This window comes from Daphnia magna, linkage group LG6 (assembly GCF_020631705.1).
Source record: "Daphnia magna isolate NIES linkage group LG6, ASM2063170v1.1, whole genome shotgun sequence".
Classification (NCBI taxonomy): Eukaryota; Metazoa; Arthropoda; class Branchiopoda; order Diplostraca; family Daphniidae; genus Daphnia; species Daphnia magna.
This window is the reverse complement of record NC_059187.1, coordinates 173,185-199,182: the sequence shown is the minus strand read 5'-3', so window position 1 is coordinate 199,182 and position 25,998 is coordinate 173,185. Positions and strand designations below refer to the sequence as shown.

Here is a 25,998-nt window from a genome sequence, read left to right as displayed (position 1 = left end):
TCATAGATTTCCCTATACTTTTTTTCCCCAGCCTCATACTGTGTTTTAAAACACTCATTTTTCTCTCAATTCTTCATTGTTTAGCCATCAGGCACCAAGTGACACCTTGAAAAGAAGACAATACTTTCACAAACATAACACCACGGGAAGTCAAAGATTTTGTTGAGCACATCATGCATTTTTCTTATTCCAACAAGCAGCTACTTCTACCTGTTAACTTAATCACCAACATTTTCACTAACAATGACTGTCGCCTTAAAATGAATTGGCTGAGAAATCTGATGGCAAGTCACGGTGTACAGCCGATGGCATTTGTAGCTCAAATGCAAATTTGTCGGATTTAATTAAACTGGCAAATATTTTCTAACCTTCAATTTAGTAAAAAATTTGCAGTAAATCAATGGAAAAAATAATAAAACTGTGCAGCACAACATTCGTATCCGGAGATTTTCTCTAGAATAAATATAAAACTTTGCTTTCAAAACGTGGTGCTTCGGCCCAATCCAGTTAAGCAAACAACAAAACAGCCATCTAGCGGTAAAAACAAGCAACACATTTTAAATTTAAGAATTGCAAGTTTTGCATTTCCTCCCGAATAAAACGCACGAAAATGCCTTAAAACATGTCCAATAAGACTTTCATCATTAGTGAAAGCGTAGAACGATATTTGAAACGTCCTACCATTTATTATTGAATTGTCGTCGTTAAAAAAAGAGACCTTGAGTAAACACAAACACGAAAAATACATTTGTAAATAACCGAGGCGAGGAAAAAAAATAAGTGGGGTTTTAATTAAATGACAAGAATAGATTTGTTTTGCTGGTGGACGAGAAACAAAAAAAAATTATAATTTTAATTTAAAAAAAAAACGTGAAAAAAAAAAACGATCGATATTTAATGCATGGTTGATTTTTTGGGTTGGGGGGGCTTGTCTGGCGTTTTTTATTTTTCATTTTAATGGCGTCCAGAGTACTGTGGATGCCTCATAAGTCCACTGCCAGATAGTTTTACATCATTCATTAAGTTTTTGTTATTATCGCTACTCTGATTCTTATAACTACTATAACTATTAGTACAATTACTGCTGCTGCAGTTGTTCGAGCTGTAATTTTGCTGTAACATTTGCTTGTCCTTTGCACTGGTGAAATTGTAATCCAGCCACGGACTGGTGGGTATTCCGGAAGCCATTGAAATATTGCAAGCGTAAGTCGACTTGATAGACAGTTGTCTCCTTTGCCGACTCAACTGCACCACTCGCGGGATAAAGATGGAACCGAGGACGGAGGCGGCCAAGAGGACCATCAATCCAGCTGTTGCAGCATCGCGATATTCTTCATCGGCCATCGTGACGACCAGCGTCCAGCCCATCATCAAAGCGGCTGACGTCAACGTGGCGATGAGAATCAGTTGAGCTTCTCGATGCTGTTGGCGGATGTGTTTCAAGCTGGACGCGTACAGGGCCGTGATGGTCACCAGCACCATCAGGAAAAGGTAGAGCAAAGGTAAATCGTTGTTGTCGTTGATCGTTGTCAACATTTGGCGCTGCTGTTCCTGTTGAGTATAGAAATGAGCACTGACAGCCGCTTGAACGGCTAGGGCCAGCAAAACGGCCACGTAGAGGGGACATTGAGGGACAGATCCGCCTAATCCGGCAGAGGCCAAATGTCGGAACTGGAAGAGCTTGGCCAGAAGAAGAGCGTAACCGGCAACGAGGAATAACGGGGGAAGAAAGAATTTCAAATGAGTAGCCAGTCCGGGTAGAACAAAGAGGGCCACGCTCGTCAACTGAGCCATGACGGCCAACAAAAGAAGAAGCGACATGGTCTGAGTGCTCGACAGCCGGACGCTGGTGGTGCGATCGGTTCCGCACATGCGTGAAATAAGAACAACGAGGATGTAGAAAGCGGCCAGCAATTCAGTGGCAGAGACGGCCAATATGGAAGCCGCCCAAGTCCGTCCTTGAACGAAAAGGAAAAGCGGACGAGATGACGGACTGGCTGTGATGAGATTATTAACGTCATCGAGGAAAAGTCCAGTCGCTTCTTGTTCGGGATCTTCCGTGCCTTCGACTTTAATGTTGTTGTTGTTGTAATCAATCGTCCGTTCGTCGATGACAAAAGGAGGGACGGACGTTAAAAGAGGGACGGAAGAGACGTGGCCAAAAAAGTCGAAACGGGATTGTGACGTCATGATGGCGGCTAAGACGAGACCGTCGTCGTCAGAGTACCAGGCGACCGGTGAACTTTCACCAGAGCCGGCCATCAATTTCTGGATGAGGTAACGGTTGGCTACAAGTCGGCCGGACGGCGTAAAATGGTTGGACGTGCCTTCCAGTTCAGCTGGACCTCTTGCATTTGATGTGGCGGGCATACTCAATTGGCGTAGGGCCGTCAACATTTGACTGGGAACTCGCGAAGGATCCGCAGCAAACGCCGGACTGCAGTCGAACTCACTGGTGCTGTTGTTCTCATCGTTAGTGCCGTTAGCCGACTGCTGTTGAACACAACTGGACAATTCCTGCAAGTGGAACGCAGCGCCGAGAGCCGAAACGGCTTGAACGATATGCGGAATCTAATAAACAAACAAAGAGATGCCATGAAAAATGTACTCGACTCCAATTTCAATCAATTAACCGACCTCGTTATCGAGCGGATGGTGAATAACACCATGAAGTCGCATATAATCGGCTAATCCGGCCAGTTCCAGTAAATGGGGTTCGACAAGAAATGCGCTGCTGGACAGATCGAGCGCCCATTGAGCTGCGATTTGCGGACTGACAACACCCGCCACACATCCAAGAAGCCAAGTGATTTTCCTCCCGCTAGATATTCTGACGGCCTGGTTCATAAAGTCGGCCAGTTCATCGGGTTCCATCAGCAAAGCCACCCTGACACCTTCTTGTTGTTCCAGCACGTGTTGATGCGTCGTCAGATTGGCGATGTAGGCTGTCGGACTACCGGAATAGTCGCCGACCAAATGCTCAGCGGATATCACTCTGATATTCAAATGGCGAGCGGCTCGTTCCGCCATCCGGATCGTCCGCCAACACGTCCCCAAAATGCGGATGGATTGGCTCTGTATTCCCTTGGCCACTGCCATCGTCGCCTAAATGATTTCATTGATGTTTAATCATCGAAAATTAGAGATTTAAAAATGATGGTCATTACCCTGGCGACAGCGGCGGTATTGGGTACGGCTGAAAAGACGTTGTCCGGTTGGGTAAAAACGGCCGGATCGTCTGGAGCGTAGAGGAGTAGAGAAGCAGCTTCACTTTCAGCGGCTCTAGGTGTGGCTACCACCAATGGAATGTTGTGACGTCGAAGGACACGAGCCGCTTCGGCAAGGACGTCCGCCTCCTCCAAGGCGATGACGCCCAGCACGGCCGTTCCGCTGCTTTTAATTTGCCTGACGACTTGTAGCGACCGTTTGGCCGTCGCTTGGACGCTGCCGCACGTGTCCATCACTTCCACATCTAATTGCGTGTCACGATATTTTTCATGGTTTTTTTTTTCAAAAATAACTAATGAATATTTACCTATGGAGAAGAGATGAGGTTTCGTTTGGTTGTTGAGGATTTCGGATGCCCATCGCGCGGCCGTTTCTCGTTGACTTGCTGACATGCTCACGCTGTTGCCAATTTTATTGCTGTCGGCATCGCAATCCAACCCTCTCCGATGTAACAGCACTATTTCGAGAATGACTCATTAATGGAATGGAATGAAAACAAAAAACAAAACAATAAAAATGAGCAATTTGAATAAATTATACCAATTTGAACATGTTGATCTGTTGTTGGGCTGCTGGGCACAAGAGCTCGACAGTCTCGATGACCCAGCCACAGGAAGACGCTGAGCAATAAGAGTCGGCGTCCGGCGTCGACTGTCATGGCCGACCGGTGAACCTTCAATGCGCACACGAAATAAGAATAAGAAATTGTTGACTGAAAACTGTTTGTCCCGTCTACATTTCTCCGCACAAGTTTGAAAATTTAAAAAATAAAGTTAAAAGAAAAGGGGAACGGGTTTAGCTGACGGGAAAATAAAATATGAGAGCTCATCTCTCGTTTCGGCTGCTTGTACAAAAGGCGGATGCGAACGCAGCTGCAACAGACATTTCCGGTTCAGAGTTCGCAAGAGTCAAGGAAAAAAAAAAAAATGAAATAAATGCGCACAAGTTTTTCGGTGGTGGTGGAGGAGGTGGTCGGGAGGTCATTGATACTTTGATCATATTTTTTTTTTTTTTTTAAGGGTAGGGGAATTGCCTTTTTTTTCTTCGAGAAATTTCTAATTGGTTAGAGAAAGGTCGCCACCTTATGGCGATAAACCTACATGTTATAATCACATGACGCAAAGACATTGTGTGTGTGTGTGTGTGTGCGTGTGTGTCTGCAGGCGTCTGTGCACAGCTGTTGCTTTTTCTTTCTGTTCGTTTATAAAAGAAAAGGATCTAGGACGTGATGGTGCCAAATTGGCGGCAGCCGCAACACAAGTGAGAGAAAGCAGAGAGTCTTGTACACAATGTGTGTCTGACGGGCGGATGACCTTTGGGGTGATGTTGCACACAACCCAAGTTTCCTTTTTGAGGTGAAAGAATCATCTTTTTACGACAACCCAAAATCTGTTTCTCTCTTCCATATTTCTGGCGTGTGTTTCCAGCAGAAGGAAACGATTGGCTAGAAACGTCACGGAGCCCCCCTCCGTTGGCAGTGCGTGCTGATGTGTTTTCCTGGCACATGTGTGTCGGCCATAGTTCCGTATCGCATTTCACTTCCGTTCAGTCACCAAGTTTTCGGGCGATATTTTTGTTCGCCTCGACGATGGCACCCAAAATCCATTGCGGAAACCTATGAATGAATCGCGTAAAGCACCTGGCCTACACGTTCTCAAGTGAAGGAGAAAAAAATAAAAAAAATCTTTTTTCCTCCCCCCCCCCCTTTACCCTGCGGAGGAAGGAGGGGTGGTTGGCGTGTGTTTGAGTTTCAACCACCAACCAGCTCTTCTTCTTTCACCCTCCTCCACCCTAAAAAACAACAAGAAAAGACCCTCTAACGCACACACCGGGTCCACCTGCTTCCGGGATGTCCACTTGGCTGACTCTCTACTTTACCCTTCAAAAAGGTTTTTACACACACACACACACTTTATTCGAAAAAAAAAAAAACCTTAGACTAAGAGAAGAAAAAAAGGGGAGGATATTTTTTTTTTACTTGGAAAAACGCTTTTCCAGACATGCAGCTGCTTTTTAAAAATGAACTTGCGTCAAATTGTTCCTTGTTTTTAGTTCTTCTTTTGGATTTGATTCACTTTTAGGCAGTTTCGTACAGCCTTATTATTTCGAAGAGAGAAAAAAAAATAAAACTCATTAAGATGATGGAAAAACAATAATCCCCGGATGAGGGAGTGTCATCCCTGTTGACATACTGACAGACCCCACCACCAAAAAAAAAAAAAAAAAAAAGAAACGAAAAGGTGTTTGCGTATAATCACCTGTCATCCCTCCCACCCACCCTCTACTTCTCCCTTCTTCGAGGATTTAAAGAAAGCTCGGAAATGGTGACAGCCATAAATCGAGAGATTTAATCACATACAAAAGGAAGAGAATACAAACTTCTAAATGAAAAAAAGGCTCGGGATTTTCACCCATTTTGAGGGATTCAAGCAAAAGTGACAAAAGGAAACCCGAGTCGTCGAGTGAAAAGCACGTCGTCCACATCTGCGAGTTTTCTTTTCTAAGCTGAAGCAAAACAAATCCAATAGCTTCGAAAAACCCTAAATGGCCTCGGCCGAGCATTTTATTGGATTCTTTTTATTCCTTCAGAGAATAAAGACTGGCACTTTTGTCCGAAACGAACACCACCCCCCTAGACAACAAAAAAGATTCGTGTGTTTGTTACCTGTGGGTGCTGGCCAACCCTTTTTGGCAAAGGCAACGGGTGGTTAATCTTTCTTTTCACAATTCTTACAATTCCATACAGAAAAAAAATGGGAACACTACTGGCAATTCACAAACACACAAGACGTTTCTCGAAAAGAAGAACGGCCTAGCTGAATGGCGGCTTACAAAACATATTCTCTCTCAGAGACGCACAGAGAGAAAGAACAACATGTTCCCACACACCGCAAGAGCGAGCGAAAAATAATTTGTGTTCTAAAACGCACGTTGCCACATTGCAAGAAAGTCGAATTACCTGGTGTGTGTGTGTGTGTGAAACGTTGGTTGATGGCAATCAACTTGATGGGCTTCGATGTAATCCTCACGTTAGAAAAACCTTAGTTTCCAGACAACACTCGGGTGTTTTTTTAGTGTGTTTCACTTCGGTTTCAAGGCTCACTTTACACTGGCAAGTGTTTGTTAGAACGAGAAGGGGAGAAATGTTTCAGAAACCTCCAGTCGTCATGGAGACCTCGACGCGACTGAAGAAGGCCCTCGAGGCGAGCGCGAGCCAGTTTTTAGCTCCGCCCATCTTCTTTCTGAAATTTCCCTCCATCCGACTCTCGTGTAGTTTACACACACTAGTATGGTAGTAGCGAGGACGTTTTAAAAAAAAATAAAAGAAATTGTTGAGTTAAAGATCTTTTTTCTTAAAAATAGAGAGAGGGGGCAATATGTCTTGGTATACCTGCTAATGGTTGACAGGTTTCAATGTCTTTCACATTTTAGCGACTACCGGCTACTGCACAAATGAATGCTCGTTTTCTTTTACCTATTTTTTTTTTTTTTTTACAACAAGAATTTTACAGTACTAATGTATGAAATTCAAAACCTTTTCTTCTTCTTCTTTCGACCGCCATGCTTGACCGCCAAAGCTCGACCAATGGCGACGCTGCTTTACTGTTTCTCACTGCAGCATTCACGGATCGTTGCATTTGTTTCTTTCGTCTGATGTCCGTGAGAAGGAATCTAAAAAAAAAGAAAAATATTCAAATAAATTAGAAAGTTTTCCACTGAATTATATGAAAGCAATTCGTTTGAAGAGAGAGAAAAAAAAGAAACAGTGATAGATATAACGAGCTTCCAGTGTTCTGCCGAATAAAGCTCTTTCGAATAAAAAACGTATTCTGAATAAGAATACGAATAAAATCTTATTCTTTATTTCGAATAAATTTTTATTCGATTTATTCTTATTCTTTATTCTCGAATATTTTTTACCTGTATTTTATTTTTATTTTTTATTCGATTATCCAATATTTAAATGGAAAAATCGAATAAAAAATAAAGTTCCTCTAAGTTTAAAAATCTTTGTTTCCGCTAGCCGTTGCTCTTTTGTTTGGAGTTATTTTTTCCGTTTAGCCATTGAAAATGTCATGAGGCCAATAATTGTCTGCTACTAGCACACTCTTGAATTAGTGATACTACTTCTGGAAGAACTTAAAGTATAAAACTAAGCTGTTACGTTTACGTATTAATTTGGACTTGTTTCAATTTTTTTCCCGTTTCCATTTTCTACTGTTCCATGATTCTGGATTCCGTTGATTTTGAAGTTTTTTTTGTTTGATTTGATTGGACTGGCTGTGTCACCAAAATAAAGAAATCACTTGCTTAATTATTTATTATTAATTGTTTTTAATTTTATGATTCAAAAATCGAAACATCATCCTTAAATTAAGAAAATCATTAGAATTTATTTTATTCGAAAATTTATTCGAAAATTTATTCGAAATACGAATGAAAATAAATTTTATTTTTATTCTTTATTCTTTATTCTTCATTTTTTATTTTTATTCTTTATTCTTATTCTTTATTCGATTCAATTTTCATTTTATTCGTATTCATATTCAAATAAATTTTTTCCTTATTCGGCAGAACACTGCGAGCTTCTGGTTGTGTGGAGGAAACATTGCTTGGGGCTCATGCATTAAGAGGGGACTTCATTATTATTACTCTAATGAACACCCCCCTCCTTTTCCCCAATTGTTGAGGGCTTCTCTTCCCTTTAGTTGATATTTCGTTAATGATTCGTTAAGGTCCCTTTAGGGAGGAAATACGGTTGTTGGCTTCTGCAGTTGTTCCTACTGGTCTTGTCTGTTTCTTGTATTTCCGACACGAGCCATTGATTTTTTACTTGGCGCCATTGAAAGTGACACATGAGTTATAAATTATTTCAGTTCCCTCCAACGACCATCAATTTATGATGGTGTTTTCGAGCAAATAAACTGGTTGCCATGGGAACATCTCGTTCGTAACAAGCAATGACTTCTGGTCAGTTATCAACGTCGACTAATGACTCGTCATTGATCGATTGACAAATGTAATTGCTAAATTTATTAAGTAATCAAAACTAGAATTAAATATAAGAAAAAAATTCTAATCCCTGTACCTTTCATCTACTTGGAAAATGGAATGCAAGAATTTACCTTCTTGTGGAGGAGATTTTATCATGTTTTTGTTGTGTGGAATTATTTGGGGTTGAGGTACCTTTCCCAGACATAAATTCTTGTCTTATTCTGAAATGAATGAATTCCATCACGTACAAGACGACAAAAGGATCCAAGAGACAAATTGCTGAGTCTAACGCTGAAAAATGTTAAGTTTATTGGCGACAGTGCTCGTAAGCTTGTCAGCGAGACTAATTCCAAATTCATGGTGGGAAATGAAAAGCACTAAATAATATCTCTCCAATCCAGCCCAACAAGGTAAATAAATTTACTCATTATTTGTATTCTGTTAATCATATATAATTTTCAAGGACAATTATGGTTTCAAAATCTAGACTGAAATGAAATATCATACCTTGAAAGATTGAGCTGCCTGCCATGATGCCAGCATGGTCTATAAACTGGAGGTCTACGGACTGTCGTCTGCTAGACCCGATTTTGACGATTCGTCTGCTAATTTTTGAAGCAAAAATCCGGGCATCCACTAGAGGCGCTGACTGTCCGCATCAGTCATCAAATTACATTGGTAAGCCCGCGGAAAATAAGAAATTTTGCTTAAACATTTTGGTTTCAACTTAATTTTTGTATTACATCTGGATATCTTACACTGTGTAAATAGATACACTGATATTGCACATTAATAAACATTTTACACAACCAATTTTGACATTTTGCGGTGTTTTTGTTGCTTTTCTTTCAATTTTTGCTGAGCCTCATTCTTGAAGCGCTTGGATTCGATGTGAGAAAAAAATTGTCGACCACTCGAATCAGCCACACGACAAAGTAAACAACGAGATTAAGAAAGGCCCTGGTCACTGGCCCAACGCAACCATCTATCAGCTACACGAACATTGACGAAACCAAATTTTCGAGCGAAGCGAAACTTGCGCTGGACGACGGCCACATTATATCCTGTGCACGAGTGTATATGTAGATATTAGTATACAGTCAGTTCGTTTCTTCTCTCTGCGACGGGCTGTTTGATATTAGAGACTCAAATCAGCAGAAAGCCATCAAACACGTCCAGTGTACAATGAATGTATTAAGAGCGACACACGCAAAATGAGACAGTTGTAAACGACAGCGTTGAACTCTGTGCGGATGTTGTTGAAAAGAAGGAAGGTATATAATACAGAACAGCATTGCCGCATGAGGTGTCACATGTCTACAGAATTATTTAGATATATTTTTTGTTAAATATACACGTGCTGTCTTTATCGCATCCGGCAGCGATTCGCTAGTGTTTAATGGCTATATGTATGACGCATCACATTCACTCAATAATGAATTTTCAATTCATCGTTTTCTATATGTATAGTTTGTTAAAGGGGTCTTATGTATAGGAGTCGGTTCTTCGAGGAGCTTGTTAAAAAATTAGAAAAAAAAAAAAAAATCTCAATTTTGTGAGTCAATGCCGCGTACATGTCCCTAATCGGATTCGAATGTGATGCATAGCAGACTCGTCTTGACTTGCTAATAGACCACACCCGTACAATATAATACGCCTGCTGCTCGCTCTCTCTTCTATTCTTATATACGCATCGCTTTGCATAAACACACCTCTAACGTGAATGCCCATCATATGCAGACTTTTTCGCATTCGTATTCCGTCGTTTCATCCAAAAATGGCAAGAACGGCGTTCGATATTTGAACGGCTGAAGGGATGAAATTGTGAATTCTAGGCTGATGTGCATGATTAAGAGCTATGAAATTCCTGGCCGTCTAAAGTCAGGAGGTGTAATATAGTTTTTTAATATACCGATGGCCTATAGAGAAATATTCGTTTCCAATTGTTATCCAACGAAATAAAATCAAACACACCCTCGTAAACGTACATTTGCCGTTTCATCGGAAACAACTCGTTATACGATCTGAAAAGAATAACGCCTGTCAAATTGACGTTCGGGCGAGGGCGTGTTCTTCCACACGAAAGAAGTCTGAAAAAAACTGTCATCATTAGGCCATCGTCAGCTGTCCAAAGACAACAAAGTTAACTTGTAGACTTGTCAGAAAATAATTAAAAACCAAAAACTTACTTTTCCAAATGATGCACCAGGTCCTAACCATGTCCTAACAATGAATTGTTATGACTGATCCGGACAGTCAGCGCCTCTACCGGATGCCCGGATTTTAGTTTCAAAAAATAGCAGACAAAATCTGGAGCAGACGACAGTCCGTAGACCTCCAGTTTATAGACCATGATGCCAGTTTGTTTTTATTCACCAACTTGGTCTCCGCGAGACGGTCTCGAAGGGTCGAGACCGTCACCCGTACATCCCAGTGGGACTATCCCGGCCCTCTGATTGGCTCTCTCCCTCTCCTCACCCTATAGCCCCTCAACCCCTTCTGCTTGTGGTGTGTGGCCTGTGGGGCTGTGGCGTGTGTGGAGTAGTCGGGCTGCCGCCTTCATTTGTTTGTTTTTCATGTTTATTTATTTATGATTATTTATGTTTATATTTATTGTTTCTAACTTACTATTTTGTTAATAAACTATTTGTATCTTCATTATATCGTTTTAAATTTTATAGCACAGGAATAAATTAAATATTGGTGTGTTTTCATTATAACTATTGTTAATTGTCATCCATGGGCAATTGGGTTGGTGCGGGTCTGAGAAAAAAGGTTCAAAACCCGATTTTGGGAGAATCGGGAAAACTATATGTCCAAAAGTTTTAATACTTATAGGAATGGATAAATCTTGATAAGGTCTATCCAATTCTGCAAAAATTTTGCTTAAGGTGTACTAATTAGGAAAGTAAACCGCTTCGCCATTTTACGGGTAGGTCGGTGCGGTTTAGCGGGGCTAAGGAACCCCCCTCATAAAAATACGTCATATTTCAATAATTTATTGCGGGAAAACTATAAGGAAAAAATTAATAAATTTTGCAGAAATGGATAGCTCTTAGTAAGCGCTATCCATTTCTGTAAAATAATTAACATAATTTTCATAAACAAACAAATTTTGGACAAGACGTTGTTTGTAGTTTTTGCGCTCTAGATATATATACTAGATCCAATAGACTTAAGTAACAATATAAATTTTTTTTAAACTTTTTTGTGTATGAATATTTTTTCGTTATCGTTGGATTTTTGTTTTTAATTTATTAATTTATGCTATTACACTACTTATACCTTTATTAAATCGCTTTTCAATTTATAAAACAGGAATGAATTAAACATCGGTGTGTTTCCATCAGAATTATTGTGAATGAACTCTCATGGGCAACTGGGTTGGTGCGGGCTGGAGAAAAACGGTTTCAACACCCGATTTTGGGACAATCGGGAAAACTATAAGTCCAAAAGTTTTAACAATTATAGGAATGGATATATCTTGATAAGATCTATCCATTTCTGTAAAAATATTGCTCAAAATTTCCTTATTGGAGAAGTAAACCGCTTCGGCATTTTTCAGGTAGGTCGGTGCAGTTTAGCGGGTCTAAGTTAACCCTCATCTCCCAGTAATAGAGGTTTTTCCATTTGGTTCGTGTAAGTAGAGGGAAAAGTCGGTGCGGCTAGTCGACTAGTGCGCACCATGGCGGGGGATAGCCGAAACTTGCTGCAGACTTCGCTTGATCAAACCTATAGACACAGCTGTGTCTATAGGTTTGCAAGCGATAGACACAGTTGTGTCTATAGGTTTGATCAAGCGAAGTCTGCAGCAAGTTTCGGCTATCCCCCGCCATGGTGCGCACTAGTCGACTAGCCGCACCGACTTTTCCCTCTACTTACACGAACCAAATGGAAAAACCTCTATACGGGAAATTTAAATAATTTTTTTAAATAATATTGTATTTGTAAAACTTAATAAAGAACAAACAATAAATGTAAATAATAAAAATACACGAAAGAAACAAACAAATCAAAGCGGCAGCCCCACGGAAAACCACACTGTGTACATCAGGAAAATGTGGGAGCGGAAAGCAGAAAGACATAGAAGGATGTAAGGGTGAAGAGAGCCAATCAGAGGGCCGGGATAGTCCCACTGGGATGTACGGGTGACGGTCTCGACCCTTCGAGACCGTCTCGCGGAGACCAAGTTGTTATTCACAGTACTTCTCAGATACCATCTAGCGGCTGTCATTAGAATCAAAAGAAATGACAGGTCGTCGTCTGCTTGGTCATTTCGCTGCATTCTAAATTCAACTGAAATTCGCAACGCAACACATTTATCACAACAGTGAATAGTGGTCCGTTTGCCACGATTAATTTCGGACAGTTAAACTTTGACGCAAAATCAGGGTCTCTCCAGTTTGTGTCATGAAACGAGTACTAGGTTATTGAATCAGAAGTTCAATAACGACATATCACGACTCCATTCCCTACAAGCGAATAAATACGCCAGTAAAGAATATAACTTTGTACTGTACAGTTTGGCTAAATTGCTTAAAAGAAATGTAGCTGTTTTTAAAGAAAAAAATAATGACACCTCATTTACGAGGTTCTTCAGTTCTATTACCAAATAGCAACAAAAAACTATTACAAGTCACATCGTTGTGCGTAGCTAATACAAGTTACGAAACTGCGCAATGTGATCGAGTTCCCTTTTACATTTTGAAATGAAGGTGTTCACACGTTCTGTCAAAGCGGCGTCACAGCGACCGGGGGGTTGAACCAAATAACTAAGAAACATTTGAATATACGTGGATTTGGAATAAAAACAATAGATAAAATAAATAAATAAAAATAAATGAAAAAGTCTTGTGGTACTCACTTTGACGCATCTTTCATTGTCTTCAAGAAGTCTTCAAAACTTTCAATCGTCCACGAACGGACATCGTGAGTCAATTGGTTCCTCCGTTTCCTTAAATGATCAACATAGTCGGCGAAATTCCAATCTAGGGTCGTGTCTTCCACATTGTCAACTGAAGCAGCATAGTCATAAGCGAATTTCAAAACTTCCAGTGAACCCTTTTCTTCAAGAAGCTGACGAGAGTATCTATCGTCATACATAGGTGGGTGTCGCAATACCAATAGAAACCATTTGAGCAGAATGTCTGCGAATTCGTCTAGACAAACTTGTCCTAGAATACGCCTCCTATTTACGTTGCAATCCCAATACTCTCCGTTGATCAAAACAAATGTACGGTTTGCAAAACCACCCAGGCGGTTGTTGGGTTGGTTCCCCTGGGCCATGCTAAAAATAAAAAGCAAATAACTTTGACTTTTATTTTTGAATAAAACTCTACGAGATACTTCATCGGAACAGAACGGAGTTGTACTCTGTCGCTCACTTCAAGCCTGCCCACTTTGTTTTTCGGAAGATCTAGTTAGAATCTGTGTTACCTAGTAGATTTACATTTGAAGGGCGTTGTTTCACAGTGGACAAAAGACCAGAGAAATGTAGCCCTGGTCTTAAAGGCGGAAATTTTATCAGGTGGTTTACCGATAAAACCTCGAGTCCCTGTTCTTATCATCGTTTTATATTATTATGCTAGTTACGAAAGCTGTTTTCTACGACACAGTATTTCAGCGGTTTCTGGATCAACAACAACAACAACAAAACAACTAATAAATTCACTAAAACCTGTAGACTTGACCGAAGGGCAAACAATGACGACAAAGCTTACGATTTTCTAGGTTGGGTTTTTATCAGTTGTTTTGCTCACCACATTTGACTTGATGTTCTTATCCAGTTTGTTATAACGCCAGTTTAACGAAAATCTATAGGTTTAAAAACAAGACACGACAAGAAATTTCAACGGTTGTCGGATCAACAGCAAAACCGGAGAAAACACAACGGAAAGTGTTTTGCGTACAGCGACGATAACGCAACCGAAAGTTTTCTGCTTGTTGAAATCTTCCGTTAAGTTGGATCATAGCATGTCAACATAAGGCAAATTTTTTTAATTAAGAAGAAAGAAAATTAAAATGTGGGGGGAGGGGGAGCTGTATAAGATCCTTCTGCTGCTATTTCTTTTCCTTTTTAAGGAAAGATAAGGAGAAAACAGCGTGATAAGATCAACGTCAAAAGCGACAGACACTGTACAGCGCAATAGCTAACGTTTGATGACAAAACGTTTAATAGGTAGAGAAGCATTAAACAAATATCAAAAATAATAAAGAAAACAAAGAGAAAGGCCAACTGAGCAAACGAGGTAACTGATGCAAAACTACAACAAGCTTCTGATGTCAACAACGAAAAAAAATCATCATCTGACGAAATTTCAATACCTCATTTTGCAGTGTGAATCATTTTATGCTTGACAGATAGTCTGACTGATAAACTGATAGCACTCGAAGCGTAGTAGGGTTTTCCAGTGTCAAATGGTATTTTTCAAAAGTAGCTCGCACAAATTGTTGTTTCACTAGCCTCGACTGCAATCAAACCCAAAATGTCTTCGACTATTACTGCCGTAAATGTCGATGGCATCCAATTCGATCGCAACGATTTTTTGGGGAGCGGTAGGTTCGGTTCAGTGTATCGTGGTACATATAAAGGTCAAAGTATAGCAGTCAAACGAATTAAGAAGAGAAGTGACGGGTTTCCATCAATTGAGGAGTTAAAAGTTTGGCAGCAGTTAGACCACCCAAATGTTGTAAAACTTCTTCACTGCGCAAGCGATGACGATTTCACGTAAGATTATTAGGTGATAAATTTCAATTAAAAAGGCAACTTGCATATGATTATTGGCGTTTCAGTTATCTCGCTTTGGAATTGTGCGACGCATCATTGGATCAGGTGTTTCTGAATCAGGACGATCCTCGAAAATATAAAGGACCTGCCTTAACAAATCACTTTGAGGTTTTCTCCCAGTTAGCCTCTGGCCTCGAATATATTCATTCAAAGAATCTGGTCCATGGAAACATTAAACCGGAAAACATTCTGATTTCTGTGAAACCTACTGACTGTGGCGATAAGGTAACCATCAAGTGGAGTGACTTTGAATTTTCCAAAGCTGTCGACGAACGGGAAACATTCACAACGAGTGGAATCAAAGGAGGTCCACTTTGGTTCGCCCCCGAACTGTTAAAAATGTTTGGCGAAAACCTTAGCCTAGAAAAAACCAGCAAGGAAGGCGATGTCTTCGCAGAAGGACTCGTCTTCGGTTACATTATAATAAAAGGAAGACATCTCTACGGTGAGGATAGTCATTCAATCATGGAAAACCTCAAGGATAACAAACCAGTTAATATGGATCGTAAGTTTCCTATTCAAACACATCCAGTTTTAACTTTTATTTTAAATTTTTTAAATATTGAAATGAAGAAAAATAAATAGGTATTTTATCATAATATGTGTGTGCTAATTTAATGTGTTTCAAATGTTTGATTACAGAAATTCACGAATTACATTGGGCCCGTAATTTGATAGAAAACATGGTGACTAAGCCACCTGCTACTAGAATGACATCTATACAAGTCCTTGTTCAACTTCAATCCATAAAAATAAGAGTAATTACGTCGTTTAAATTCAAATTTTTTCGTCAGACAAATTATTTTGTTCTTCAACGCTACTATTTTCTATTAAAGATTGTCAAGGAAGAAGAAAAGCTGCTTCAGCAGTTTGCAGAGCCGAAATCGGATTTTATGAATATGATCAAAGATTTCAGCCAACGTGGTTTCGACGTGAACGCAAAGAGCCAATCCAAAATGAACGCACTCCATTTATTGTGTGATTACAATTCAACACCAAACTTAACCGATGCAATTCGACTGTTGGTCGAACTCGGAATCGACGTGAACGAAAAGGACCAATACGAAAGGAACGCACTCCATATTTTGTGTCGAAACAATTCAACACCAAACTTAACCGATGCAATTCGACTGTTGGTCGAACTCGGAATCGACGTGAACGCAAAGGACGACGAAGGAATGAACGCACTCGTTTATTTGTGTCGATACAATTCAACATCAAACTTAACCGATGCAATTCGACTGTTGGTCAAACTCGGAATCGACGTGAACGCAAAGGACAAATACGAAAAGAACGCACTCCATTATTTGTGTGAATATAATAAAACACCAAACTTAACCGATGCAATTCGACTGTTGGTCGAACTCGGAATCGACGTGAACGCAAAGGACCAATACGAAAGGAACGCACTCCATATTTTGTGTCGAAACAATTCAACACCAAACTTAACCGATGCAATTCGACTGTTGGTCGAACTCGGAATCGACGTGAACGCAAAGGACAAAGACGAAAGGAACGCACTCCATATTTTGTGTGAATACAATTCAACACCAAACTTAACCGATGCAATTCGACTGTTGGTCGAGCTCGGAATCGACGTGAACGAAAAGGGCGAATACGAAAGGAACGCACTCCATATGTTGTGTGATTACTTTTCAACACCAAACTTAACCGATGCAATTCGACTGTGGGTCAAACTCGGAATTGACGTGAACGAAAAGGACGAATACAAAGGTAACGCACTCCATCATTCGTGTCAAAACCATCGTTTGTTCTATAGTTACAATTCAACACCAAACTTAACCGATGAAATTCAACTGTTGGTCGTACCCGGAATCGACGTGAACGCAAAGGACAAAAACGAATGGAACGCACTCCATATTTTGTGTCGATTCAATTCAACACCAAACTTAATCGATGCAATTCGACTGTTGGTCAAACTCGGAATCGACGTGAACGCAAAGGACAAATACGAAAAGAACGCACTCCATTATTTGTGTGAATATAATAAAACACCAAACTTAACCGATGCAATTCGACTGTTGGTCGAACTCGGAATCGACGTGAACGCAAAGGACCAATACGAAAGGAACGCACTCCATATTTTGTGTCGAAACAATTCAACACCAAACTTAACCGATGCAATTCGACTGTTGGTCGAACTCGGAATCGACGTGAACGCAAAGAACAAATACAAAAAGAACGCACTCCTTAATTTGTGTAGTTTAGATTCAATACCAAACTTAACCGATGCAATTCGACTGTTAGTCGAACTCGGAATCGACGTGAACGCAAAGGACAACGGAGGAATTAACGCACTCCATTTTTTGTGTGAATATAATAGAACACCAAACAAAACCGATGCAATTCGACTGTTAGTCGAACTCGGAATCGACGTGAACGCAAAGGACGACAACGGAGAGAACGCACTCCATTATTTGTGTCTATACAATTCAACACCAAACTTAACCGATGCAATTCGACTGTTGGTCGAACTCGGAATCGACGTGAACGCAAAGAACGACAGAGGAGTAAACGCACTCCATAATTTGTGTGAATCCAATTCAACACCAAAGTTAACCGATGCAATTCAACTATTGGTTCAACTCGGAGTCGACTTGAACGCAAAGAGCCAATACAAAGAGAACGCACTCCATCGTTTGTGTGAATACAATTCAACACCAAACTTAACCGAGGCAATTCAACAGTTGGTCAAACTCGGAATCGACGTGAACGAAAAGGGCGACAGAGGAATGAACGCACTCCATTACTTGTGTCAAAACCGTTTTTTGGGTAGATTCGACGAAACAACAAACTTAACCGATGCAATTCAACTGTTGGTCAAACTCGGAATCGACGTGAGCGAAAAGGGCGACAATGGAATGAACGCACTCCATTACTTGTGTCAAAACCATTTTTTGGGTAGACACGACGAAACAACAAACTTAACCAATGCAATTCAAGAATTGGTCAAACTCGGAATCGACGTGAGCGAAAAGGGCGACAGAGGAATGAACGCACTCCATTACTTGTGTCAAGACCGTTTTTTGGGTAGATACGACGAAACAACAAACTTAACCGATGCAATTCAACTGTTGGTCAAACTCGGAATCGACGTGAAAGCAAAGGACTACAGAGGAATGAAAGCGGTCAATTACTTGACAGAATATCGGAGCAAACAAGAACGGCAGAAATATGAAAAAAGGGGAGGACAATTCGTGGACGAGGCCATTCGATTCCTAGAGAACGCAGCTATTACTGATTTCTCTAAACTGAAATATGGAGAATATAAGCATGACAGATTTAAGGTAAGATAGTTATTATTATTATTTTTTTAGGTTGGGAAGTAACAACCTCGACAATTCATTTGATACATCGAATAAAAAAATAATACGTCAAACAATTTTTTTATTTCAGTTCGTTGAAGAGGAAGAAAAATTGCTTCAAATGCAACCTTCGAGGAGAAGGTTTTCATCGGTTCTACCTAGAATAAGCGGATTATCCATTCACGACGATAACGTTAACACAAAGGACAAGGGTAAAAGGAATGAACTCCATGTTTTGTGTCAAAGCAATTTCAGTCCCAATTTAATCATTGAAATACAACGCTTGATCGAACTCGGATACAAGGTGAATGATAAGGACAAGGGCGGACGGAACGTGCTCCATTACTCGTGTCAATACAATTCCAGTCCTAATTTAGTAGAGGCAATTAAACTCTTCATCGAAAACGGAATCGACGTGAACGCAATGGACAACGAAGAATTTAACGCACTCCATTATTTGTGTCGATTCAATTCCAGTTCAAACTTAACGGACGCAATTCAAATGTTAATCCAACACGGAATCGACGTGAACGCAAAGAACTTTATTGGATGGAACGCTCTTCATCTATCGTGTCGATTTCATTCAAGCTCAAACTTGCTGGAAATACTTTCAATTTTAATCGAAAAAGGAGTGGATATCAACGAAAAAACGACGCATGGTGACAGAGCAATCGACATCTTAGTCAAGAATGGGATGGATGAAGATCAGAAATCAAACGTCCTCAGATTTTTGATTCGCTATGGGATTCAAGTGCACCAAGAAAATAAAGCCAGTCCAAATGTGAATCAAATGAACTTTTTCAAACAAAACGACAATTACGGTGACAAGTTTTTAAATTTTCTGGCAAAGAAAAAAATGCGTTTGGGATGGCACGAGAAATGTGAAAATTGCCATCAAATACTGTAAGTTAATGTTGTAACAATTTGACAAAAAATAAGGACGTACGTCATACGATTCCCTTCTTTTCGTTAGGTCAATTGAGAGAAATTCCCGAGCGCGATTGCAGCACCACCACATGTTTAGCAGCTGTTACAGAGTGTTTCACTTTCTGATGAAACATTTAGAAGAATGGGCCAAATCGAAGCCAAATTCTGGACAATCCGAGCTGCGTAAGAGCAACCCAACAGAATGGCTACGCGAAAAAGCAGAACAATACCGTGAAAGTGAAACCGGAAAAAGCTTCAAAGAAGATTTTGAAGTCATGGCTGACGTTAGTGAACAAGTAAAAAAAGGGAGCAACTCGAGTGAATTCAATTGTGACCACTACGAACGCTATTTGAGATCCATGTACTCGATTGCTGGATTGATTGAATGCGACGAGTCAATGGGACAAATCAAATGGTTTTTTCTTTTGCCTTTTGATTTCCCTATTGATTATGGTGATGAGAAAGAACCAGACATCAAACGAGCGAAAATTGAATGGGACAGGACGCTTTTCAGCTGGGCACACAAAGAAACTGACGAATATTACGGCAAATTTAGGAAAGAAGATGCCAACGACGGCTATTTCCTGCCCAAAGAGTTCAAACACAAGTGCCATGGTAAGCTCTAGGCTTAACAGTACAAATCTTGCATATATTTGGATTTGGAAAGGGTTCATGTTTTCGTTTTGATTGATCACATTATGCCGTTTTTAGTTTATAGTTTTTTCCTTTTACGTAACGGTATAATAAGACATAATTACTAATTCCGGGACTAATTCATTTCTACGGTTCCAATAAACAAGAACGAAGTAAAACGTAGAACAAAAGAAATTCTATCAACATAAAGAATAATTCCTAACAGTAATACTACATTCTGTTAATGAAGCACTTTTCTTTTTTCCTAGAAATCGATGGCAAATCACAAAACCATTACGTGGAGCAACTCTTTAGGGGGATGTTGGAAACCAACGCCAACAAAAGAATAACATCGACAGAGATCGCTAAGCAAATGAAATCCATCGAAAATAAGGTATAACAAATGTTACAGATGCCAATCATCTAGACTATTTTCAATTTATCCTATTCAGCTTTATGAAAAAGAAGAAGAATTGCGTCAACTATGTGCTACTGACTCTTCTCCGGCTCTAGTGCAAAAAATCAGAGACATAACTAGCCTCGGAATCGACGTGAACGCAATGGACAAGGACGGGCGGAATGCGCTTCATTACCTGTGCCAACACAATTCAAGCTCAACATTAATCGACGCTATTAAGCTCTTGATTGAACTAGGAATTTGCATCATGTCCAACGGCCACGACGCAAGAACTATATTACGCCAACATTATAATAAAAGCGACATAGAAGAAATCATAGAACTACTTGACGGAGCATCTCGTGACTAAGATAATCAACAAACGCTTAATGCTCCTCGCGATCCCGAACGGTCACTAGGCCAACCAGTGTTCTTTGTTAGCTTAAGTTTGCTTTTCCTAATACTTGTAGGGTTCTTGCAATCATTTTTGTTCAGTGAAAAAGAGAAATGATGTAGGCAGACGGAATTACATGTAACAGAAGCCTGGCCATTTTTCAAACTAGAGTTTACGGTTCGTACTGAATAATAGCGTTGTAATATTGTCTCGAATGTAGTTTTCCCCTCCTGGTGAAGGTATAAAATGCACTTGGACTCTTTGATGCACAAAGACGCTGGTAGCAAAGCACAACATTTTGGAGTAGATAAAAATAAAACGAATAAATGATTTGAAAATATGCCGATTGATGTGATCCTGTATAATGCGCATTGTGTTTGCTTAATTACTTAATCCAGCAACGGCAAATAACCTTTAGGTAGATCAAAAGATTCTACTAGAAACCATGTTTTCTAAACGGACATGATGTTCCCGTACCGTAAGCAATTCAGGTGGATATTTCACCTTTGAAGTTGACCAATTGCCAACGCAACTTTGTAGCAAAACAACGATAAGAAAAGCTCGCACCATCACGGAAAAGTAAAAAACAAAAGATAAAAGTTAAGCCCCACAATAAAACAATGTATTAAGCAATATCTTGCTCAACAAATAAAAAAAATAGACAAGTAAATAGAATAAAAGAATTGTCTACTAACCAACAGAAAATCGGCCTGAAAATGTTGCAACGGTTTCTCTACGTAGATGTTGGAAAATGTTCACCCCACTCGAAAAAAATTCCGTTTCTTTCAAATGATAAAGAATTTTCAAACGTTAATTTTTTGCTTTTGTCAAAACCACAAATGTTAGCAACTGATTGCTTCGACGCAACTGATGTAAGCCATTAAGAAATCAACGTAAGAGTAAAAAAAAATGTGAAGGAAATTCGAACCAAAACTTGTTGTCCCAATCAAATCCATAGCTATCCTAAACGTCAACATGTGAGAGAAAGCAAATGTAGAAGACATGAAATCCGAATGTTCTCGGATGAGTTCATGCGAAAAGACGAATAAAGTCACAACTCTATTCGGCTATCTAAACGTGATAGGCGAATTGACAAGAAAACAAAAAGGAATTTAAAATTCCCTTTAGAAAAAAAGTAAATTAAATCTGACGATACCTAAGGGCACTATTTTAGCAGTCCGTAGCACCTGGACCCAGCTGACGTTTCAGACAACACTGTGACCAGTGCACCTAATCTTTTAAAAAAAGCAAATCTGTCTTCTTGCAAAAAAAGCAAGAACAAAAACAAGTTTGGCTTGAAACATGGTCATGGCAGTAGACAAACGCGAAAGGCCAGACGCTAAAGTGTGCCCTTAGTAATGGGGGTGGTGGAAAAAAAATCGTGAGAGTAGTGTTAAATAGAGTGTAAGTTTCCTACCTTAAGATGGTCGTAGCTCAACGGACGGGAAGGCTGGTGTCAATGGGACGTATCCGACCAATTCAATCGCGAGAAGAATTCATGAAGGCAAACGTCGAGAACGTATCTAACATCCATTCAATTTAGCAAGCAAGTGTCAGCTTCACATCCCCATCTGTCTTAGGTTGCATCAACCAGGCATCTAGAAAAGGAAGCAGAGTCTTGATTAGTTACAGAATAGATTATAGCTCTGGTAACTAACTTAATGTCTATGTCACATTGTTATTATACCCAATTGTATAGAACCAGAATCAAGGAAAACAGTAGACAGATGAACAACACAAAAAAAAAAACACCAAGAACTAAATGTTAAAATACCTGGTATGCTCTGATGGTATTGCTCTAGTTGATTTGTTTCCATATGACAAGAGTGTGACACTCTAGTGTTTGTTCTTCCTTGTTAAACACCTACAATATTCAGGGTCAACCAACAATGGAAACAATGTTGAGTTTCTTTCACACTACTTCCAGTTAAGACATCTGCAATTGACAAGTGTCTCCATTAGATTTCAAAGTTGTTTATGATAAAGTTTATGAATAGTCTGATAAAGCCAATTGCTTAATTGAAAATTGCTAATGCACTCATTAAAAACATGCTCACCTACACACAAAGGCGCATTTATGTGTTTGTCATTTCAGTAATAGCCATTTGGGGCATCAAGCTCAGCAATTGGGGAGTTTTCGGAAAATTCATTTACTATTTCCATTCCATTTATGAGATATTGTTGAAAGATGTAGCCTTTAATTGCCAGCTTGTTCGATATATTTGCTCTATCGTTTGAGAAGTTCTTCAGCTTCAATATTGCTTTTTCAGCAGGCGCCTTTAATGTTAACGCCAGTACGCCACATCTGACCACATGGAGGACATTTGGGCGCTTTGACAAGTAGCAACATCTAGCGGCCACATTTGTATCATTATTAAATGTAAGGTCACGTGACCTTTACAAGTTGGATGTCATCCTTGGATCACGGTCTACCTGGTAGATCGTGCTTGGATGTTGAAGGCATAAGACACAACGAACGACATTGCGAAGGTAGAACAAAAATGCGTACAAGAATCCCATTCTATGCCATCAAAGCAAGCCAAAACGAAACGGGAACGCGACATTGGACCACCCGACACCAGTCCCCCCCGACACAAGCCCCGTCCGACACTAGCCACCCCCAACACCAGCCCCCCCTAATAATAGAGGTGGGGGGAGGAGGGGGGGGGTCCTGTGTCGTGGATATGGTGAACATGAAGATATTTCTTATTCTTTAAAATGACAATAAGATATAAAAAATGATCTGATTTTGTTTTCATCTCCACGTTACCTACCTACTGGTCTTGTCTGTTTCTTGTATTTCCGACACAAGCCATTGATTTTTTACTTGGCGCCATTGAAAGTGACACATGAGTTATAAATTATTTCAGTTCCCTCCAACAACCATCAATTTATGATGGTGTTTTCGAGCAAATAAACTGGTTACCATGGGAACATCTCGTTCGTAACAAGCAATGACTTCTGGTCAGCTATCAACGTCGACTAATGACTCGTCATTGATCGATTGACAAACCTAATCGCTAAATTTATTAAGTAATCAAAACTAGAATTAAATATAAGAAAAAAATCTAATCCCTGTGCCTTTCATCAACTTGGAAAATGGAATGCAAGAATTTACCTTCTTGTGGAGGAGATTTTATCATGTTTTTGTTGTGTGGAATTATTTGGGGTTGAGGTACCTTTCCCAGACATAAATTCTTGTCTTATTCTGAAATGAATGAATTCCATCACGTACAAGACGACAAAAGCATCCAAAAGACAAATTCCTGAGTCTAACGCTGAAAAATGTTAAGTTTATTGGCGACAGTGCTCCAATGGAATTAGTCTTCAGCGAGACTAATTCCAAATTCATGGTGGGAAATGTAAAGCACTAAAATAATATGATTTTCGATGCAGCCCATCAAGGTCAATTAGATTACTCAATACCTGTATACGATTAACCATATATAATTTTCCAAAACGGTTATGTTTACGAAATCTTGACAGAAATTAAAAATCACACCTTGAAAGATTGAGCAGCCTCCTGTGATGCCAGATTGTTATTTTGTTATACTCCCAAGAATACCATGCCATCTAGCGTGCTTTGTGTAGAACGAGCCAAATAATCGATTATCGTTTGTTTGACAAATTTGGAGTTTTCATCGTTCCTTCTTGCATTAAGGTGGAAAGGAGGAGGCACGGGTCGGGCCAAATTTTCATACGATGATTGTTAGTACACCTTTTTCTGCTACTAGATGCAGGAGAGTAGCTAACCAGGTTAGTGCTTATTCGTATTCGTTTACAAAACGAATCAAGTTTTCCCTTATTCGACAGAACACTGCATCCATAGCCTAAGGTAAGTCACATCATGGTACCAACATTTTCTTCAGGGGGCTCACAAGGGTGGTCTTTCTCCTTTCCTGTTTCATGCTTCTCGTAACCACACCCCGAATTTATAAAATATTTTACACAATGAATTTAGCGCAACGGTGAATAGCCTGTTCGTCTCGATCAATTTTTCTTAAATGCCGACGAAAATCAGATGTATCTCTCCAATTTGTTCTATTAAAAGAATACTCGTTAGTCGAAATTAATTGAACAGATATAAACAAGGATTTCCCATTGGCGACATTAAAACTGAATTCCAGAGAGTACGTAGAAATGCTGATGTCAATTTTAAATACGATGATGGTAATCATGATCTACATTGTTTTAATTTAATTGAAAAACAAGAACATGACTGGAAGTAACTGAAAAAAAAGAATTTAAAAAATTTTCCAAACCAATTTTATTACCAATTCCTGTTCTTCAAGCCAAAACAGTAAAATCAGTGGAAAATGGAAAGCTAATAAAAATCTTGGTAGCCCTTCATTCTACCAAGCTCCTCTTCACATTTTTCAATGAAGCCATTTACATGACTGAGCGATTCACCTTTGATGTGTCTAGACAAACACCTGCAAAAGTTAAAGTATACATGGCTTCAGAATGAAAACTGCAGTAATAAAATAAAAATTGTATTTAATACTTACTCTGACGTGCTCTTCATTTTATTCAAGAGTTCTTGTAACGTATCACTGGTATTAGTCCATTTTCCGACCTCGTGAGTCATAGTGTTCCTCAGTGTCTTTACCCTTCTAGTCTGGCGAAGGAATATTTTGAGATCTCTACTTTGTTCTTTGATAATTACATGACCAAATTGGAACATGTATTTTAAAATTTCCAATGAACCACATTCATTAAGAGGTTTCCTTTCCTTAACATAGCTTTGAGCATCACAGTCCCACTGATTTGTCTCGTATTCGTATTCGGGTATATAACCAAGGATTTGCCAGTAACACTGGAGCACAATGAATGTGAACTCATTAAGCCAGGCTTGTCCTTGAATATACCTCCTCTTCTCCCTGCAGTTCCAAAAATCACCATTTATCAAAACAAATTTGGAATTGGCAAATCCACCGAGCCCGTTGTCAGGTTGATTTCGCTGAGCCATACCAAACTGGACAACAAAATAGCCGCACTTTTAATTTCGACGAAATTCTACAAGACACTTCCTCAATTACGAACAAAATTTTGGTCAACGCTCCTTGCACGCCCGTCCTTGTGGTGTTGTCTGGCTCTAGGGCGCAGCAGAGTCATAGATTAGAATTTAATCGAATCGAATCAAATCTAATCTATGACGCTACGGTCTACGCGTTACATTCCGTCATGGTTCCGTCTGAGAAAGGAAAAATCCCGGGAAGTGGCAACTCTGCCCGACAGTCGTCGGCGTTGTCACGGTAGCAGGCGTTGTCATCAACGCCCTTGCTATACTTTTCATGGCAACAAGAAGAAA

General features: G+C 39.8%; 3 protein-coding genes and 1 long non-coding RNA gene across 14 annotated transcripts; 2 read left to right on the top strand and 2 right to left on the bottom strand.

Moving 5' to 3' along the window:
- Nucleotides 1-27: 27 nt before the first annotated feature.
- Nucleotides 28-25,944, bottom strand: LOC116924691. Of its 7 annotated transcripts, XR_006647826.1 has the most exons (10): nucleotides 25,196-25,944; nucleotides 24,190-25,120; nucleotides 6,620-6,900; nucleotides 6,188-6,512; nucleotides 3,769-3,901; nucleotides 3,536-3,685; nucleotides 3,168-3,472; nucleotides 2,638-3,105; nucleotides 211-2,571; nucleotides 28-105 (listed from the first exon to the last, which is right to left on the bottom strand). XR_006647826.1 is itself a non-coding variant. In XM_045174868.1 (7 exons), the coding sequence occupies exons 3-7, from the start codon at nucleotides 3,884-3,886 to the stop codon at nucleotides 955-957; spliced, it is 2,658 nt and encodes an 885-aa protein (XP_045030803.1). In that variant the 5' UTR covers nucleotides 3,887-3,901; nucleotides 6,188-6,512; nucleotides 6,620-6,900; the 3' UTR covers nucleotides 28-954. The 7 variants fall into 7 exon arrangements, 1 of the variants encoding a protein (XP_045030803.1); XR_006647828.1 differs by lacking the exons at nucleotides 24,190-25,120; nucleotides 25,196-25,944 and adding an exon at nucleotides 8,731-8,761; XR_006647827.1 differs by lacking the exons at nucleotides 24,190-25,120; nucleotides 25,196-25,944 and adding an exon at nucleotides 8,355-8,567.
- Nucleotides 8,515-9,036, top strand: LOC123473684. The gene is made up of 2 exons (XR_006647859.1): nucleotides 8,515-8,633; nucleotides 8,711-9,036. It is a non-coding gene; the product is annotated as an uncharacterized LOC123473684 (long non-coding RNA).
- On the bottom strand, nucleotides 12,807-14,341 carry LOC116924702. 2 transcript variants are annotated; one of them, XM_045174883.1, is made up of 3 exons: nucleotides 13,570-14,341; nucleotides 13,088-13,510; nucleotides 12,807-12,995 (listed from the first exon to the last, which is right to left on the bottom strand). In XM_045174883.1, the coding sequence occupies exons 1-3, from the start codon at nucleotides 13,572-13,574 to the stop codon at nucleotides 12,878-12,880; spliced, it is 546 nt and encodes a 181-aa protein (XP_045030818.1). In that variant the 5' UTR covers nucleotides 13,575-14,341; the 3' UTR covers nucleotides 12,807-12,877. The 2 variants fall into 2 exon arrangements, with proteins under 2 accessions (XP_045030818.1, XP_032787127.2); XM_032931236.2 differs by having other exon boundaries at nucleotides 13,660-14,341.
- LOC116924689 lies at nucleotides 14,493-21,027 on the top strand. Of its 4 annotated transcripts, none has more exons than XM_045174863.1 (10): nucleotides 14,494-14,950; nucleotides 15,016-15,515; nucleotides 15,653-15,768; nucleotides 15,847-17,586; nucleotides 18,085-18,318; nucleotides 18,428-19,239; nucleotides 19,310-19,878; nucleotides 20,166-20,290; nucleotides 20,349-20,650; nucleotides 20,721-21,027. In XM_045174863.1, exons 1-10 carry the CDS (start codon nucleotides 14,709-14,711, stop codon nucleotides 20,737-20,739), a joined length of 4,659 nt encoding a protein of 1,552 aa, XP_045030798.1. In that variant the 5' UTR covers nucleotides 14,494-14,708; the 3' UTR covers nucleotides 20,740-21,027. The 4 variants fall into 4 exon arrangements, with proteins under 4 accessions (XP_045030796.1, XP_045030797.1, XP_045030798.1 ...); XM_045174864.1 differs by having other exon boundaries at nucleotides 14,497-14,950; nucleotides 15,847-15,984; nucleotides 17,449-18,318; XM_045174861.1 differs by having other exon boundaries at nucleotides 14,493-14,950; nucleotides 15,847-18,318.
- Nucleotides 25,945-25,998: the final 54 nt, after the last annotated feature.

Excerpts from the sequence above, each read along its gene's own strand:
- LOC116924702 (XM_032931236.2), bottom strand. The coding sequence starts at position 13,790 with ATGATAAGAACAGGGACTCGAGGTTTTATCGGTAAACCACCTGATAAA. Across the intron at positions 13,511-13,659 it reads TTCAAATGTAAATCTACTAG|CATGGCCCAGGGGAACCAAC; the intron begins GTAACACAGATT and ends TTTTATTTTTAG. Across the intron at positions 12,996-13,087 it reads ACAATGAAAGATGCGTCAAA|TTATTTGGTTCAACCCCCCG; the intron begins GTGAGTACCACA and ends AATGTTTCTTAG.
- LOC116924689 (XM_045174861.1), top strand. The coding sequence starts at position 14,709 with ATGTCTTCGACTATTACTGCCGTAAATGTCGATGGCATCCAATTCGAT. Across the intron at positions 19,240-19,309 it reads GAAAATTGCCATCAAATACT|GTCAATTGAGAGAAATTCCC; the intron begins GTAAGTTAATGT and ends TCTTTTCGTTAG. Across the intron at positions 19,879-20,165 it reads GTTCAAACACAAGTGCCATG|AAATCGATGGCAAATCACAA; the intron begins GTAAGCTCTAGG and ends CTTTTTTCCTAG.
- LOC116924691 (XM_045174868.1), bottom strand. The coding sequence starts at position 3,886 with ATGACAGTCGACGCCGGACGCCGACTCTTATTGCTCAGCGTCTTCCTG. Across the intron at positions 3,686-3,768 it reads AGATCAACATGTTCAAATTG|TGCTGTTACATCGGAGAGGG; the intron begins GTATAATTTATT and ends TTCTCGAAATAG. Across the intron at positions 3,473-3,535 it reads ACCTCATCTCTTCTCCATAG|ATGTGGAAGTGATGGACACG; the intron begins GTAAATATTCAT and ends ACACGCAATTAG.